This window comes from Lissotriton vulgaris, chromosome 6 (genome assembly GCF_964263255.1).
Source record: "Lissotriton vulgaris chromosome 6, aLisVul1.2, whole genome shotgun sequence".
In the NCBI taxonomy this organism is placed as follows: Eukaryota; Metazoa; Chordata; class Amphibia; order Caudata; family Salamandridae; genus Lissotriton; species Lissotriton vulgaris.
In genome coordinates this window covers 1,252,502,035-1,252,517,209 of record NC_141694.1, presented here as the reverse complement: position 1 = coordinate 1,252,517,209, position 15,175 = coordinate 1,252,502,035, and the positions used below count along the sequence as shown (strand labels likewise).

The 15,175-nt window shown below is 41.5% G+C and overlaps 1 protein-coding gene across 2 annotated transcripts in view; it reads right to left on the bottom strand.

The window, feature by feature from the left end:
• Positions 1-3,311: 3,311 nt before the first annotated feature.
• Positions 3,312-15,175, bottom strand: part of LOC147708709 (uncharacterized) — a 198,015-nt gene continuing 186,151 nt past the window's right edge. For both annotated transcript variants that reach the window (XM_086927363.1, XM_086927364.1), the window contains one exon: positions 3,312-4,541. In XM_086927363.1, coding sequence (XP_086783489.1) covers positions 3,751-4,541 — 791 coding nt within the window. In that variant the 3' untranslated portion in view covers positions 3,312-3,750. The remainder of the gene's footprint in view (positions 4,542-15,175) is intronic.

Sequence of the window (15,175 nt, the reverse complement as noted above, 5' to 3'; positions counted from 1 at the left end):
GGTGCTTAATAAAACCTACAGACTTCTCTATCCTTGCTTCTGGGAGCCCTCCTCCTTCTCTTGAAACACAAATCCCTTATGGGACCCAGGGACAGGTGTCAAGTCTGTTCCCGCCAACTTTGTAGTGGCCATTTTACTGCACAGGAATTGTTATGTTTAAGCTGAAACTATGCTCCTGTTTAAGAAGGTAGAACTGGAACTGGCAGATCTTACATTGCTTGTCATCAACTGTCAGACCACATTTATGGAGCCACAAGGCAAACAGGGGCAACATGGCCCCATCATGATGGATGAGTTTGTTTGCCACTGGTGTCCTGGGGTCCATCTACTATGCTCTGCAAACTGAGCATAGCACAACCCTTTCCACAATTGAATCTCCAGGCAGCCATGGCAAGCAATCACCAGCTTGTCAGGGAGGAAGTGTCGGAGTTGAGAGCTCAGAACAACAACCCACAACAGACACAGTAACGCAATGTACAGCCAAATGCGTTGACTTTTTCCACAGGGACGTAAGTACTTACTGTAAAGTTAATTGAATAGACATACAGAGTTGAAAACTATTTTTTGTTAGGCTATGAGGCACTTCAACCAGCTACCTCTTACTTCCCTGCACCTTTGTATTATCCCACTCCTCCTCTCACCATGGTTGAGACCCCGTAACTATGATCCTCAACACACTTCGTGTATTACGCAAAGACTAAGCACAGGTGTATATGGCTCAATTTTTCTGACATGTACATTGTGCAGCTTCAGTTTGATGTTTCTTTACCCCCATCATGGCAAAAAAGTCTAAGCAAGCATGGCACACTTCTCTGCATGCGTTTACTCTCTAGTCACGGTTGCAAGCTAGATCCTGTGTATTTGCCTGCTGAGATAAATAGCAGTATTGTGGGACCAGGTTGCCTCCTGCCCTAACAGCAGGAGCTCTTCCCAGGTGCTAGCCACACAGGCAGCCTTACTCAGGGCGATGGTCACAAAGGTAATCCGTGGGACAAGCCTGCGCAGCAATGCCTGGTCTCCGCACCTCCAGTCCTCTTGACCAGCTATAGCAGCATCCTGGGGTTGCATTTGGGTAAACACCGTTTACCACAATGCAAGTCGGAACAACGACTTGCATTAGGGGGCAGAAGGTGTTGGATTTAAAATCCAATACCTTCTCTACTGTTGCACAACTGGAGTTGGCATAGTAAATTATACTATTCCAACATCCAGCGCCCCCTATAGCGAGTCGTTGTTCTGACTTGCGTAGTAAAGGTATGCGATGTAACAACGCGGGGCTATAACGACTGCATTGTAAAGGCATGCGTACTAAGTGGCTTATCCTGCATTTGTGCCCTCCAGGCCGATTTCCTGGTGGTGTTATCCACTGGCAGTTGTATCCTCCGGGCTGATTAGGTTTTTTCCGCAGCAATGGAGTATTCTTTCCTTACTTCATCAGCAGCATCAGCTCCCATCTCCCAGCCTGCAGCAATCTGTCATAAGACATAGGATTTGTTCCAGTACAGCCTTAAATGTAGCTTACGAGGAAAGTACACAGAGTGACCGAGACGACCCAGTCACATCACAGGTCACTCTGGCTTCAAACTCTGGACACACTCAGCTTTCTCTGGGTGCTGGTTATGCTTGGAACACAGGAGGCTTCTCCTCCTGGGCACTCTCTTTCGTCTGTCATCAGGTTGGCGGTTTGTAGGAAAGTGAAGACGTTGTGATGTCCCCTTACCTCTGGAAGTCTGGCAGACACCAGGCCTGGATGCATAGCAGCTCTTTAAGGCTCTGTGGATTACTTCCTTCCTTGACCAAGAAGAACCTGGGTCTAGAACCAAGTGGTCTGGTTTGCACCTCATTTGTATATGCATTTTTTCTGACAGGGCACTTGGAACCACGGTCTAAGGCTCAGAACCGGTTTGGATTGATTATTTTAAGCTGCTCTCCAGATGCAGCCTTTGTGCAAAATAATGGTTCTCAAAGCAGGTAAGAATCTGGCTGGTTCCAAGCACGACTATCCATAACCAGGGACACAATGAAGTAGGAGATCTCTACACATGGCTGTCATCTCATTCATGAAGCAGTATTTAGGAACAGATAAATGAGAAGGTTCTGCCTACAAACTTTCTTATTTTCCAAAGCAGCAACTACAGTTCAATTCCACACCGCTACAATCTACCAAATGACAGTACTCTGGAAGAACTACAAACCAGGACCTCATAGAATTTCTAAAAGAAGACCTGTCTGCATTTTCCCCACTTCAATGTCTGGGACTCCACCTTTTGACAACAGGAACTACACTTCCCATCTGGGAAAACTATCTTCATCTTGTGCCATGCTAACCCAGGGCATTCAAAATGGATCTAACTAGAATCAGTACTCAAACTCACACAACACACACAGTCCTACTACCATACATGTCCTTCACCTGGACTGCATACGTGCACTCAACATGTACATAGATGTTAGCAAAGGTCTGGGGTTCACATAACAGCAGAGCTTTACAGGCTAGGGGTCAGTAGACCAACCACTCCCTGACACAGAGAACATACATTGGCAAAGCCAATAGAGCTCACCTACAAGAGATATTGGCTATGGCAATATTTTGCAGCCATGCTGTACAGCACAATGTCTGCCGTGCAGAATGGGTAAAATTTATAAAAAGCAAAAGGGCTATAATGCAGACAGTGCTAATCAGTTTTTTTTAAAGCACATCAAAGATGGGCCCATCTGTATGCTTTTGTTTTAGCTATCTGCTCCCTCAAGGCAACACGGAAGGAAGCAGAGAAGCACAGTCAATTGGCGAGCACACAGACAATGGAGGGCAGGAGGGACTGGGAGCAATCAGACAGACAACGGAAGGTGGCCGAGAGGGGCTGGAAGCAAGCAGAGAGAAATGGACTGTGGGTGGGAGGAGCTGGGGGCAAGTGGGTGGGAGGAGCTGGGGGCAAGCAGGTGGGCAACGGTGGTATGGGTGGGGGGCTGTGGCAAGCATATATACAACGGATGGAATTAGAGTAGGGGCACAGAGGGGGGTGAAGCACATGAAAGAACAGGTGAAAAACCCAGGCTCTCACAGAGTGCATAAACATAAAGAAAAAAAGTTCCTGAAAAAACATGCAGTGAAAGGACATAAGTAATGTGTTAATGCTCCAGGTGAAGGAAAAACACTCAAAGAGGACGCTTACAGAAGCTGACGAATAAGAAGCAAGCCAATGGTAATCAATGATCTACCACTTAGGCTGTTGTAAAATATTTGTGGCAACCTGATATCAATGTATCCGTTTTTGCTTGTGTACATATCATTCTAATTATCACCCCAGTACTTCAGTATTTCAATTTATTTTCAATATAGATCTCTAGTACCTCTTTCCCAGAGTGGAAACAGTTCTACTTATATTTATGAATGTAGTGTATGTACAGCACTCTCTGGCACATTTTCCCAGGGCTAAGTCTGCACCTTAGGAGACCTTTAAATAAATAAATAAATAAACCTATATGGGTATAAAATGCTATATTGCACCATAAAAATGGGATAATACCAGTGGTTTTCCTTCAGATTTCATTGAACCACAGACCTTTGGAAAACGCCTGCAGTTGTTTTCTACAGGCACATAATCATTATTTGAAAGAATGTTGCTGCCTCTCAGTCACAGATACACCCTTTTTACACTCACAGTTTATTAGACTGGAAGTAACATACGTTTATCAATTAGGGATCAATCTTGGTAAACTGTCAAAGTTCTTTTTATTTTTATTGACTCTTCACATGTTCTCTCTGGTATGTATTTGTTGATGTCGCTTCAGGGTTGATGAGTCAATGAACCTTCTCTCACAGACATGACAAATATAGGGTTTCTCGCCGGTGTGCATTCGCTGATGTTTTATACAGTGTGATACCTGCCTGAAAGTCTTCCCACATTTATCACAAGAATATGGTTTCTCTCCAGTGTGTAGTCGCTGATGAATCACCAGGGCATGTGACTCTCGGAAAGTCTTTCCACATTCATTGCATGTGTATGGCCTCTCCCCTGTATGTATTCGTTGATGTCTCATTAGAGCCTGTGACTTTCTGAAACTCTTCCCGCATTGATTACATGTGTGGGTTTTACCATCCATATCTTCCACTGCATCTTTGGGGAGGTAGGCTGACTGGCATAGAGCATGCTCACATTCACAGCATGTATTTTTTTGCTCCTCCAAGCTTGCTGACTGATTGAAAAATTTTCCGCACTGCCTACACATACAAATTTTCAATGCAGGGTCTATTTCGTCTTGAGGAATAGTGGCTGCAGAACTGTTGAAATTCTTCCCATCTTCAGGCCTTGCACATGTTCTTTGTGCTCTGAGGACTCCTTGGGGACTAACAATGTTTGATCCTTGATTGAACCTGCTGTCGGTAAAGGCGTATTCATTCCTGCCAGGATGGATAACAGGATGATTAAAATAATCTGACTTCTGGCTGAAACTTGTCCCAAGTTCACCAAAGTCGTATGTTCGCTCCCAGTTACTGGAATGATGCCGTTCGCCAGCGTTCATGGATGATTTGTTGACACCTTAAACAGTCACAAAATGTAACAATTGAGCAATCACCATATAAGAAATACTTTAAAACCACAAAACATTAAGTTGTTAGGCTCAAGTCTGCCATTAAATTCACTAATCTTCATTTATGAAACACCAATCATGTCAGACATTTTCGTCATTACATATATTTGTTAACCAAAATTGTGATGCGCAGAACTGAGAAATAAAATAATTTAAGAGACGTATTTCAAGAATATTTATTTCTGAACAAAGAACCAGGAATGTCCTAATTTATATGTGTTTTAAGCATCCCCGGAGAATGATATTCAGGCATATACCCTTCATCACTGTTACATTAGCTTTTGATCGGGTCAAATGGTCTTTTTTGTTTAAAATAATTCAACATCTTGACTTAGGTGAAAATCTTTTGTCAGCAATCAAAGCCATTTATAAAAATCCCACCGCTAAAATCCTGATCGATGGGAAATTAACTAGGTCAATACAAATAGGAAGGGGTACACGACAGGGGTGTCCCCTGCCCCCTTTACTTTTTAACATTTATATCGAACCTTTAGAGTGCATATTGAGAGCCTGCCAGAACATTATCCCCTTCTGGTGTAATGGATGGGAGAAAAAAAATGGGTTATATGCAGATGACCATATAATCTACAACAGCAATCTAGATTGAATGGGCCTTCACGTATTGACTACATTATTCTAGATGTAAACTCATGGGGATATGTCGTTGACATGAAGGTCAAGCAGATGCCAGCTAGTGATCACAATCCCCTTTGTGCAGACATTAGATGGGAAACCAGTGGAAACACTATAAATATTCACTTAACCTCAAAAGCAGTGATCCCTACTAATTGTAATCGAAATCTCAAATGGAATAAAGTAGCATGTCAAGAGGATACATTGGCCGGTATAGGACTTAAAGTGGCTTCAAAGGTGGTAGAATTTTCCCACCTTAACTCCGTGCTTGATCCAACAATCAGTGTAGACCTTAGAAAATCCTATAAGGAATTTATAGAAAACATAGGTTCCCACTTTAAAATTAGGGGCTCCAAGGAAGGGATAAAACGTGTACCTAAAAAAGGTAATCCATGGTTCACTAAAGAATGTAGAGACCGAAGGAATGCCATTTCCTCAGCCTTACAGAAAAAAGATCATGTAGCTGTAAGGCTGGCCACATATGAATATAAAAAATCTAAAGAATCTGCCAAACGGGCTTGGGAGGAGGATCATTGGCAGGAATTAAAAAAGGCGGCTTACCTAAAAGATTCTACTACTTTTTGGGCCTTAATAAACCAATTAACTAGAAGGGGCTCAGATCCCATCCCTAATACCATAACCGAACAACAATGGTTTATGCTTTTTTCAAATCTTTATTCCAGCGAGGTAAGGTTAGAGCAACCACCGATCATTCCCCCAGACCCCGAGACAGTGCACATGCCACCGGAACCCGCTGATTATTTCATACTCTCTGAAGTCCAGTTAGCCATCAAAAGCAGAACCCGTGGGAAGGCCGCAGGCCCAGATGGGCTGCCAGGCGATCTAATTCTTCATGACTCCACACTATGGGCCAACCTTATCCTCCATTTGATGAATTTATTGTTAAAGGGCTACCCAGTCCCAGATTCATGGAAGGGAGCTGAGGTGGTCGCAATTCATAAGAAGGGGGCGAAAGAGGACCCTGCCAACTACAGACCAATAAGTCTAATTGATGTCATCCAAAAGGTGGTTGGCAGGGTTCTTATCTCCAGAATGGGGGTCTGGCTTGAAGAGGGGGACATTTTAACACACTTACAAGCGGGTTTTAGACAAAAAATAGGTACAATGGACCAAGTATTTAGATTCACAGCGACCTATTGGAAGACCGTTTCTATTGGCAAAGGGTCGTTATACCTGGCCTTCATTGACCTCAAAACCGCATTTGACTTGGTCCCCCGGGTCAATTGTGGCAGGTACTGCATGAAATGGGCATTCCACGTTACCTCCTGGACTTAATCAAAAGATTGCATGATGGTACATATGCGAGAATCAGATGGGGGAATGAAGGACAGCTGACAGAGAGAATACCCGCCCAGAGGGGGGTCCGCCAGGGGTGTGTGATGGCTCCGACTTTGTTCTCCCTCTTTATAAATGGGGTGGCAGACCATTTGAGGGAGGACCCAGCGGATGCTCCCATCCTGGCTGGGGAAAAAAACACCTACCCTCCTCTTTGCTGATGACACTCTCCTCATGTCTAAAACCCCCTCTGGTCTCCAGAAACTTCTAGACAGGTTCAGTGGCTTTTGTAAAGATCGTGGCCTTACAATTACCACCACCAAAACCAAATTGATGGTTTTGTCTAGAAATAAAAAATTGAAGAAAATCCACATTGCATTGGATGGTACTTTATTGGAGGAGGTTGATGCATTTGATTACCTTGGGGTTAGAATAAATCGCAAGATGAACTGGGATGCTCATATTGCCAAGATGCTGCTTAACTTTAAAAGGGTGACAGGAGCAATTGCCAGAGACCACCGTTTGACATCCAGCAAACCCATTAGCCCTGTCCTAGCAGTGTACGAGGGCAAGGCGCTGTCTGCTGCAACCTATGTGTCCGAACTTTGGGGGTCTAAAAGAGTTACTGATCTAGCCACAGCTGAGCACAAATTTATGAGAGAGCTAGTGGGTCTCCCGGTCTCCACCCCTATTAAACCGTTACTCCATGACTTAGGACGCTGCTCAATCAAAGACATTGTCGGTCTCCGACCTTTATTATTTTGGGTCCGCCTAAGAAGGACGCTGGATCTCAGCCACTACGCTGCAGTCCTTGACGAACTTATTGAGTTGGATGGCTTTGGGGTGATTCAGTGGCTGAAAAATTTAAGGGACTTGGTGCTTAACATGGGACTTAAAGAAGAATGGCTATCACAGCAGCCCCCGCCGAAAGACACTGTTAAAAAGTTGTACTGGGAGAGGATCCAAGAAAGGGACTCGTTAAACCCAAAGTGGGGTGCTTTAACCGACCAATTTCTATTACACAAGCCTATGCCGAGGCTGAAGCCATTACTTGATTTTATTACCTCACCAAGAGACAGATCCTTGTTCCTTAAATTGAGGCATGGCACCTTACCCCAGAATATTTTTACCAGCAGGTGGAAAAACTTTAAACATCACCAAATGGGATGTCCGGGGTGCCCTAATCCCACTGAAACGCTTGGGCACTTCCTGTTTGCCTGTAGGGCATACAAGGGGGCAAGGAAAAGATGGCTAAGCCCAGTGTGTAGAGAACTGGGGACACGGCAGTGCTCAGTGGCCCTTCGCATCCTGATAACGGACACTTCCTCCATGATGATAATTGCTGGAGTTGCAAAATTTCTGGGGAGTGCATGGCAAACACGATCCAAGCTGGTGCGATTGAGTACTGGGTAGACGTTTAAATTCTGTTAAACTGTTTGAATTAGCACTTTACTTCTAGCACCTTTTTCTGCTGTGACATACTCATTTGGACTCTTGTCCTTTTTACTAACTTTGAATTTTTAGAAAAACCTCCTTTTTAAACAAAACGTATAACTGAACACTTCTTTAGCAACTTTTATCCTTTTTTATGATGTAATCGTATTTTAATTCAATTTATGATGTATTTACTTTTATGATACCTTGCTATCGAATAAAGTACTACAACAACAACAGCAATCTAGAAAGATCGCTTCCAGAGATATGGGCAAAATTAGACAGTTTTGGAAAAGTTTCCGGGTACATTATTAACCAACAAAAAACCGAACTAATGAAATGGAATATCAATTTTAGGAGCACATATATAAAGAAGGAGATTAGATATCTTGGCATCCAAATAGTCAAAAACATCGATAAAATAGCTATGGGTAATTTTGAAAAAGTTACAAAAAAACACAATTACAAACATGGGGGGCTCTCACTTTCATTATTAGGTAAATCAAGCTTATTGAAAATGTTAATTCTGCCAAAGTATACGTTCTTATTTAATTCTATTCCCTTAGATTTTCCAAAAATGTGGTTTAAAAAGGTGCAGGGGCTTTTTTCAAGTTTGATCTGGGGAAACAAAAATCCTAGAATTTCCCTAAAGAAACTTAGAAAGAAAACAGCTTATGGAGGCATAGCAACACCCGACTTATTTTTATATTTCTGCGTTTTCCACTTAAAAGATTTTCGACAATTATTATTGGAAAGCAAATTCTCTCCACTATATAAGGCTCTAACAACAGAGTTCTCTCAACAAGCGGAATGTTTTCTTTTAAAATTTGGACGCCCAAAATATTTTAAGAAGGTTAAATTAAAGATACTGGTCTCAGCTATGAAGCTTTGAGGTTCAGGTTAGAAGCCTTCTAAAGATACCTTATTACAACGAGGTAGCGCCCGTCTGGGATTCACCAGGAATGTGCTTGGAAGATGCCCTTGCAATTCCCCTTTGCACCAGTGACATCACTACTTGGGGGCAATTGATTGTCGAAGTGGAATTGATTTCCTGGCCCCATTTTTGGGCGGTTTGTGAGAACTCAGTCTCAAAGTTTAAATATTATCAGTTGAGCAGTTGGGAAAGATCTGAAGGTATAGAGTTAAAAGGGAATTCGGGACTGGCGTTGAAAATCTGTTCTTACAAAACAAAGCCAAAAGTGTATCAGAGTGGTACTGGTTATTAGCCCAAAATGGAGAAGATATGCAGGCCTCATTCAATGAGATCTGAAAGAAGGACCTGCCGGATGAAGACCTCGAAAAAATTGGGCAAGTATCAATGTCTTTTTAATGGTCTTATGTAAATGCTGCACCCTCACAGTACACAAAGCCTACTGGACACCCCAGAAATGATCGAAAATGGGAAGTCAAGAGTTTAAGAAGTATCCAAAATGTGGAGAAGATAAAGCGAACGAGGTGCACATGTTCTGGAGTAGCCCGGTAATACACTTTCAAATGTTATGGGGTTTGAAATAAAATTCATAACGGTGGCTATAATATTTGGGATACTTCCGAGGGATTTAATCAGTGGTTTTTTAACAAAAAAACATAGAGCATTTTTCTTTACTCTGATACTTCTTGCTCGAAGAGAACTGAGTATCAAATGGATTTTAGCATGCCCACTTACAGAAGATGAGTGGTTACACTCCATTCAGAGGGTATCAAATCTGGAACAATCTGGTACAAAGTTGAAAAAAAACAAATTTTGGGAAATCTGGGATACGTGGGTGGAGAGGAGCTCTTTGGTTTAGATTAAAACAAATTTGGGTCGGGTTGATTGAAACTTTGTTGATATTCAGACTAATTGTTTTCCCTACACATATATTTTGGTCACTATGCGGGACACGGATATAGTTTACTTTTCGTACTGTGTGGTCCAATGATTAAAAAATATCCAATAACAGACCCCATTGGTTGGGGAAGACACTGGAGCACTTCCTTTTAAGAATCAAGATTGGGGTTGGACCCACCATAATGAAGCCGATGGGGTGGTTTTACGGAGATCTATGGTATCCCTTCTCTCCATATGGAGTGACCGGAAACCCCCCAAATATTTGGCTATCTGTGTTGGGCGGAAAATTTCCATCCTTGAATTTAAAGCATATTTGAAGATAAATGAGGACTAAAAAAAAAGAAAAAAAAAGAAATCATTGTTACATTTCCGACTGAGCGTGGATTGTAACAGAGTAAGGCAGTGCTCTCATGTCTGTGTGCCTTTGTACCTGTGCTGGCTATACACTGCATGAGGCACCTTTCTTTTAGACAAACTTTGGCCTTTGTGTTTTTCTTATCTAATTCTTTTCAAGAGGTTAAGGAGATGACGAATGTGTCTGTGAAGCAGAGACACACACGTTATTGGGGAGTAGCTGAAGGTCGCGGAGAATAAAATGGTTCATATCAAAAAGGATGACAGTGAAGAGAAAGAATGTGGAGAATCAATCTGGAACAGACGTGACAGAGTAGGAGGATTTAAAGAATACTTTTGCCAATCTACATGTGTGGCAGGAAAATATAGCGAAGAGCTGCAAGTCGCACTGGTCCACTATTCAGACTCATGTCATGGAAGTGGGGCTGCTATGGTGTCCTGAGTGGGGACCTGCTCAAATGCTATGAAGGTGATGTGTAAACTCTTATCGAACAATTAAGGGTGGACACTAAGGGGGCTATTCATCATCATCAAATCTTTATTCGGTTATTAAAATAGAACAACCATAAAAGTACACTTAAAAAAAATCTCAGTTTACAGAAACTCATCATACAGCACAAAAATTTCATCACCAATCAGAATATAATAGACTTTCTTGATCTAAAAACATTCTTAAAAAAACGTTGAAATTGATACAACAGTTAAAATATTATCCAAACTTTGAACAGCCAAAAAAGCAGGACGACAACGATTCATTTCCATAGTCTTTAACAAAGGAATAATCCATCTTCGTCTGGGGATCGAATAAAATTTGCAAAATAATAGGATATGGATGTCTGATTGATCAGAAATTTCATCACATGGGCATTTAGGTAACATTTTTGTCCAGTCGTTCATATTGGGGAAGCTAAGTGACCTGAATATTAGGCTTAATTTAAAATGAGTTAGAAAAAATCTCTCTTGATCGCTCATTTGTAACTTTAGGTATGGCTGTATCTTTGTTGTAATTATCGTCAACTGATGGGCAACCACCGTTTGCTTCACCATCTCGTTAGTTATTCTGCACTTTTCTAGATGACTCATACATTTTTCCTTGAGGTCTGTTCTAGAAATGTCGCACATCGACATAGGTTCAGTGACATAATTTTCCAGTCCTAGGTCAGTGAGAAAATTCCTAACATAGGTCAACCAACCAAACCTACTGCCATTGTCTAATCTCATCACGTCATTCAGGATGGAGCGATTTAATTTACATTCTTCTGTTGTCCAAGCCCTATGCCATAGCAGAACTGGAATGACCTTTATTGTGTCTTCTAAATATGGTTCTCCAAGTTCAGTATGGCAAGCATATGTAGATACGCTTTTTGGGACAGATAAATGGTACTTCAAAAAATAATTTTCTATCACCTGTAATGTTCTCAGGTTAGCATGGCCCCACAGTCCAGCACCATATGTAACAGTTGCTACGCAGGTCGCTCTGTATACTGTAAGCATCTCCCCAATAGGTCTTCTACCCATTCGTTTACTACAATTTTTTAATGCCGTTATTGATTTACTAAATAATAACCTTCTTGTTTTGATTGCATTATTCCATCGACCGGTATGGTCAAATAACACGCCTAGGTACGGGAAAGTTAAGGTACTGTCAACTGGGCTTGAGGAGACAAAGATTGTCCTTCTTTTTCTAGCTGTCCCATGGCCACAATACATGCTAAAAGTCTTAGCACAATTTATCCTTAAGTCCAATTTGGTCATAAAATCAGTAAAGGAGGTGACTATGGTCTGCATGGCCATTGGCGTTCTTGCCATAAGGACAGCATCGTCTGCGTATAATAACGCTGGGATTGCTCTTTTGCCCACCATTGGCATGTCCTTGCACTTCTGTAGTAATTTTCTCAAAACGCCATTGATATATAGTGCGAAGAGGAAGGGGGCAAGGACACAACCTTGTCGTACCCCCCTAAACATTCCAAAAGTTTCACTACATTCCCCATTTTTCCCATACCTGACTCTTGCTCTTGCCCCCAAATAAAGTTCCCTAAGAAATTGTACTAATACCTTGTCAACTCCTAAATTATCAAAGACCCTTCATAATTTACAGTGAGTGACACAGTCAAATGCTGACGTCAGGTCGACGATGGTTAAAAACATACAACCATCCTTAACTTTAGTATATTTTTCAATAAGGGCATATAGGTTAAGACACTGATCAATCGTACTCAATCCCTTTCTAAAACCATACTGGAGGTCGGTGATGATTGCATTTCCTTCCGCCCATGTCTGTAGTCTGTTTAATATCACGCGGCCCAAAATCTTAATTGTGGAGTCCAAAAGCGATATTGGACGATAGCAGTGATAGGTAGATCTATCGCCTTTCTTGTATATCGGCACTATTATAGACTCACACAAAGACGATAGAAGGCCTAAGTGTGAAGTAATGTTAAAAAGCTGTGCCAGAAGCGGGGCCCACAGGTCAGTATTATATTTGTATAAATCTGCTGGAATCCCGTCGGGTAAGGGTGCTTTCCCTGCCCTACTAGCATTTATACTTGCGGTTACCTTTGTTACAGAAATGGGTGGGTTAAGGGTGACCAAAGAACGATAGGGGTCGTCCATGTTGTTATCGGTTACCGGGGAATCACCCTCAGAGTTCATCGCGGAATACAAATCTGCGTAATGGTTCACCCATTCCCTGTCAGTAATCGCTATTTCTATCCTGGCGGGAGCATTCTCATTAATTGGCAATGCATTTACCACTTGCCAAAAAGCTGCTGAATCTTTGTTTAAGGATACCTCGCACAATGATTCCCACGCTTCCTTTTTTAGTGCATTCTTTCTGTTTTTCAAAGCCTTCTTATAATCCATTCTAAGGGCTTTTATCAAAGTGCGGTCCTTATCATGTGCTTTTAGAGCATTTTTTAACTTAGTGTAAGCCTTAGTGCATTTTATTAAAATGTTTTAATAAAATCAGAATCATTAATATTCTCATTTGTACAGGCGTGGAATTGAGACTCACAAGTCCTTATCAATCTATAAAGGAAATCCGCAGGAATCACACTGGTCCATTTTAGAGCATACCCATTTTTCCTAACCATGGCAATATTATCCACACATGGGTTTAAGATATCGCTTTTGTGACGGTCCTTTATTTTCCCTTGGAATTCTAAGCTCAGTGGGAAATTATCACTTAACGGGATATCCAAAACATTAAAAGCTTGAATCTTTCTCCCGTGTCTGGTCGTCATCAATATGAAATCGATAGTTGAGTTTGCCCCTCTGCCATTAAAAGTGGGTTCAAAAGGGTTATCAGGTCTAACCAGCTTGTTCACAAAACCCATATCACATCCAAAAATGATGTCATTAAGAAGATCCCCACACTTAGTATGTTCAAAATGGCTTGAACTGTCATCATTATCCAGCATTATGCCGCAGGTTCCTCTCTCACCACTTTGACATATAAAACAGTTCAAATCCCTGCCCCAGATTACACAGACATCCTTATATCTCCCGCATAGCGTCGATTTTATATCTCTACATAAGTTTATAAGAATGTCTTCCATCAGCTCTGGAGGAATATTATTATAAAAATTTACCAGAATCAATGTGAACACTTTACTATAGTAATCTTGATTATGTGATAATACAAATTATTAAAAAGAAACTCATTTTTCAAGCAATGAAACAAATTGGACACATATGTGATTAAACCCCCCTTTGCCCGTCCATGTACAGAGTCAATGGCTGGGGAAAAAAAAGTTTTAAAACCACTCACATGAAGTGGTACAGTCGACCATGTTTCTTGCAGGCTAACAAAATCATACATATGTACTAGTTTAACCCAGTCATCGTTCCCCAATTTTGATTTTAGGCCTGCAATATTCCAGTACATAAAGGACCAGCTGGCCCTAGGAATTTCGCCACCAGACGAAATTGTAATAGATTTTAGCCCTAGGTCCGTCACAACATTTAACTCTTCCATTTGCTCCTGCTGCCTTCCCTCTTTTTCCCCGTTAATATCATCTGTATTAGGCACAATATTTATCTGGGTCTCAATTACACCTTCTATCATACACATTTGCTTCTGGGTGGCGCTTTCAACAATTTGGCCCGAGTCTACAGGGCATATCTTGTTTTTAAGTCAATCAACTTCATCCAAACCCTGCAATGTTTCGTAGCGGTTAAACATAGGGATATTAAATCTATCACCATCTCTATCGGGAAAGCCCCGTTGATGCCATTGATTTGTTTTTATTTGGGTTGTATATGTGGGCAGATAGAAATAATTTAGATCTAGGGTTTGTATTCCATGATTAACTCTGCCATCACTCCAGTTGCAGATAAACCTCACAGCCTGTCTGTCCCTAAAGTTGACCAATATACAATCGCCTGGTAGATCTTTAGGTTTATGGCCCACCCAGGCTACTCTCCTAACATGCAAAATTTCAGCATGTAGATGGGGTGGAAGAGGTCTATTAGTATTAAGCCAAAAAGTAACTTTGTTTTTTAGATCTGAGTAGGTTTCCCTTCGGTCGTTATTCAACTCAGGCACTCTGCTCAGAACCACAGTATATGGTACTGATTGCGGAGGCAGGTCAATACTAAGATGTATGATCTTATTTTTGTTACTAGGGACCCTACCATCATCTTGGTAACTATTTTTACCGTATTCCGCCCCCGTGATAGTATCTTTTAATGCCAAGCTTTCAATTTCCTTTGTTCCTGTTTTAATTAGGGGTTGGGCATAATGCCCCAAAAGTTCCTTATCTATAGCAGGCCCTTTATGTATCCCTGTTACGGTATTAGTCGAACTGCTCAGTTCTACAGGAAAATTGGTCATAGTGGGTTTCCCCACACCATTTGTTACGTCGGTACTGTTATGGAAGTTAGCGTCTAATTTACTCAGTAAGTCACAGTTAGCCAGTGCTGTTTTTTCCAGACACCCTATTTTTTCAGTCAGATTTTTAATTCTTTCTAATAGGGGTAAAATAAGGGACTTTACCAAATGTTCAATTTGGCCTATAAAAGCCACAGGGT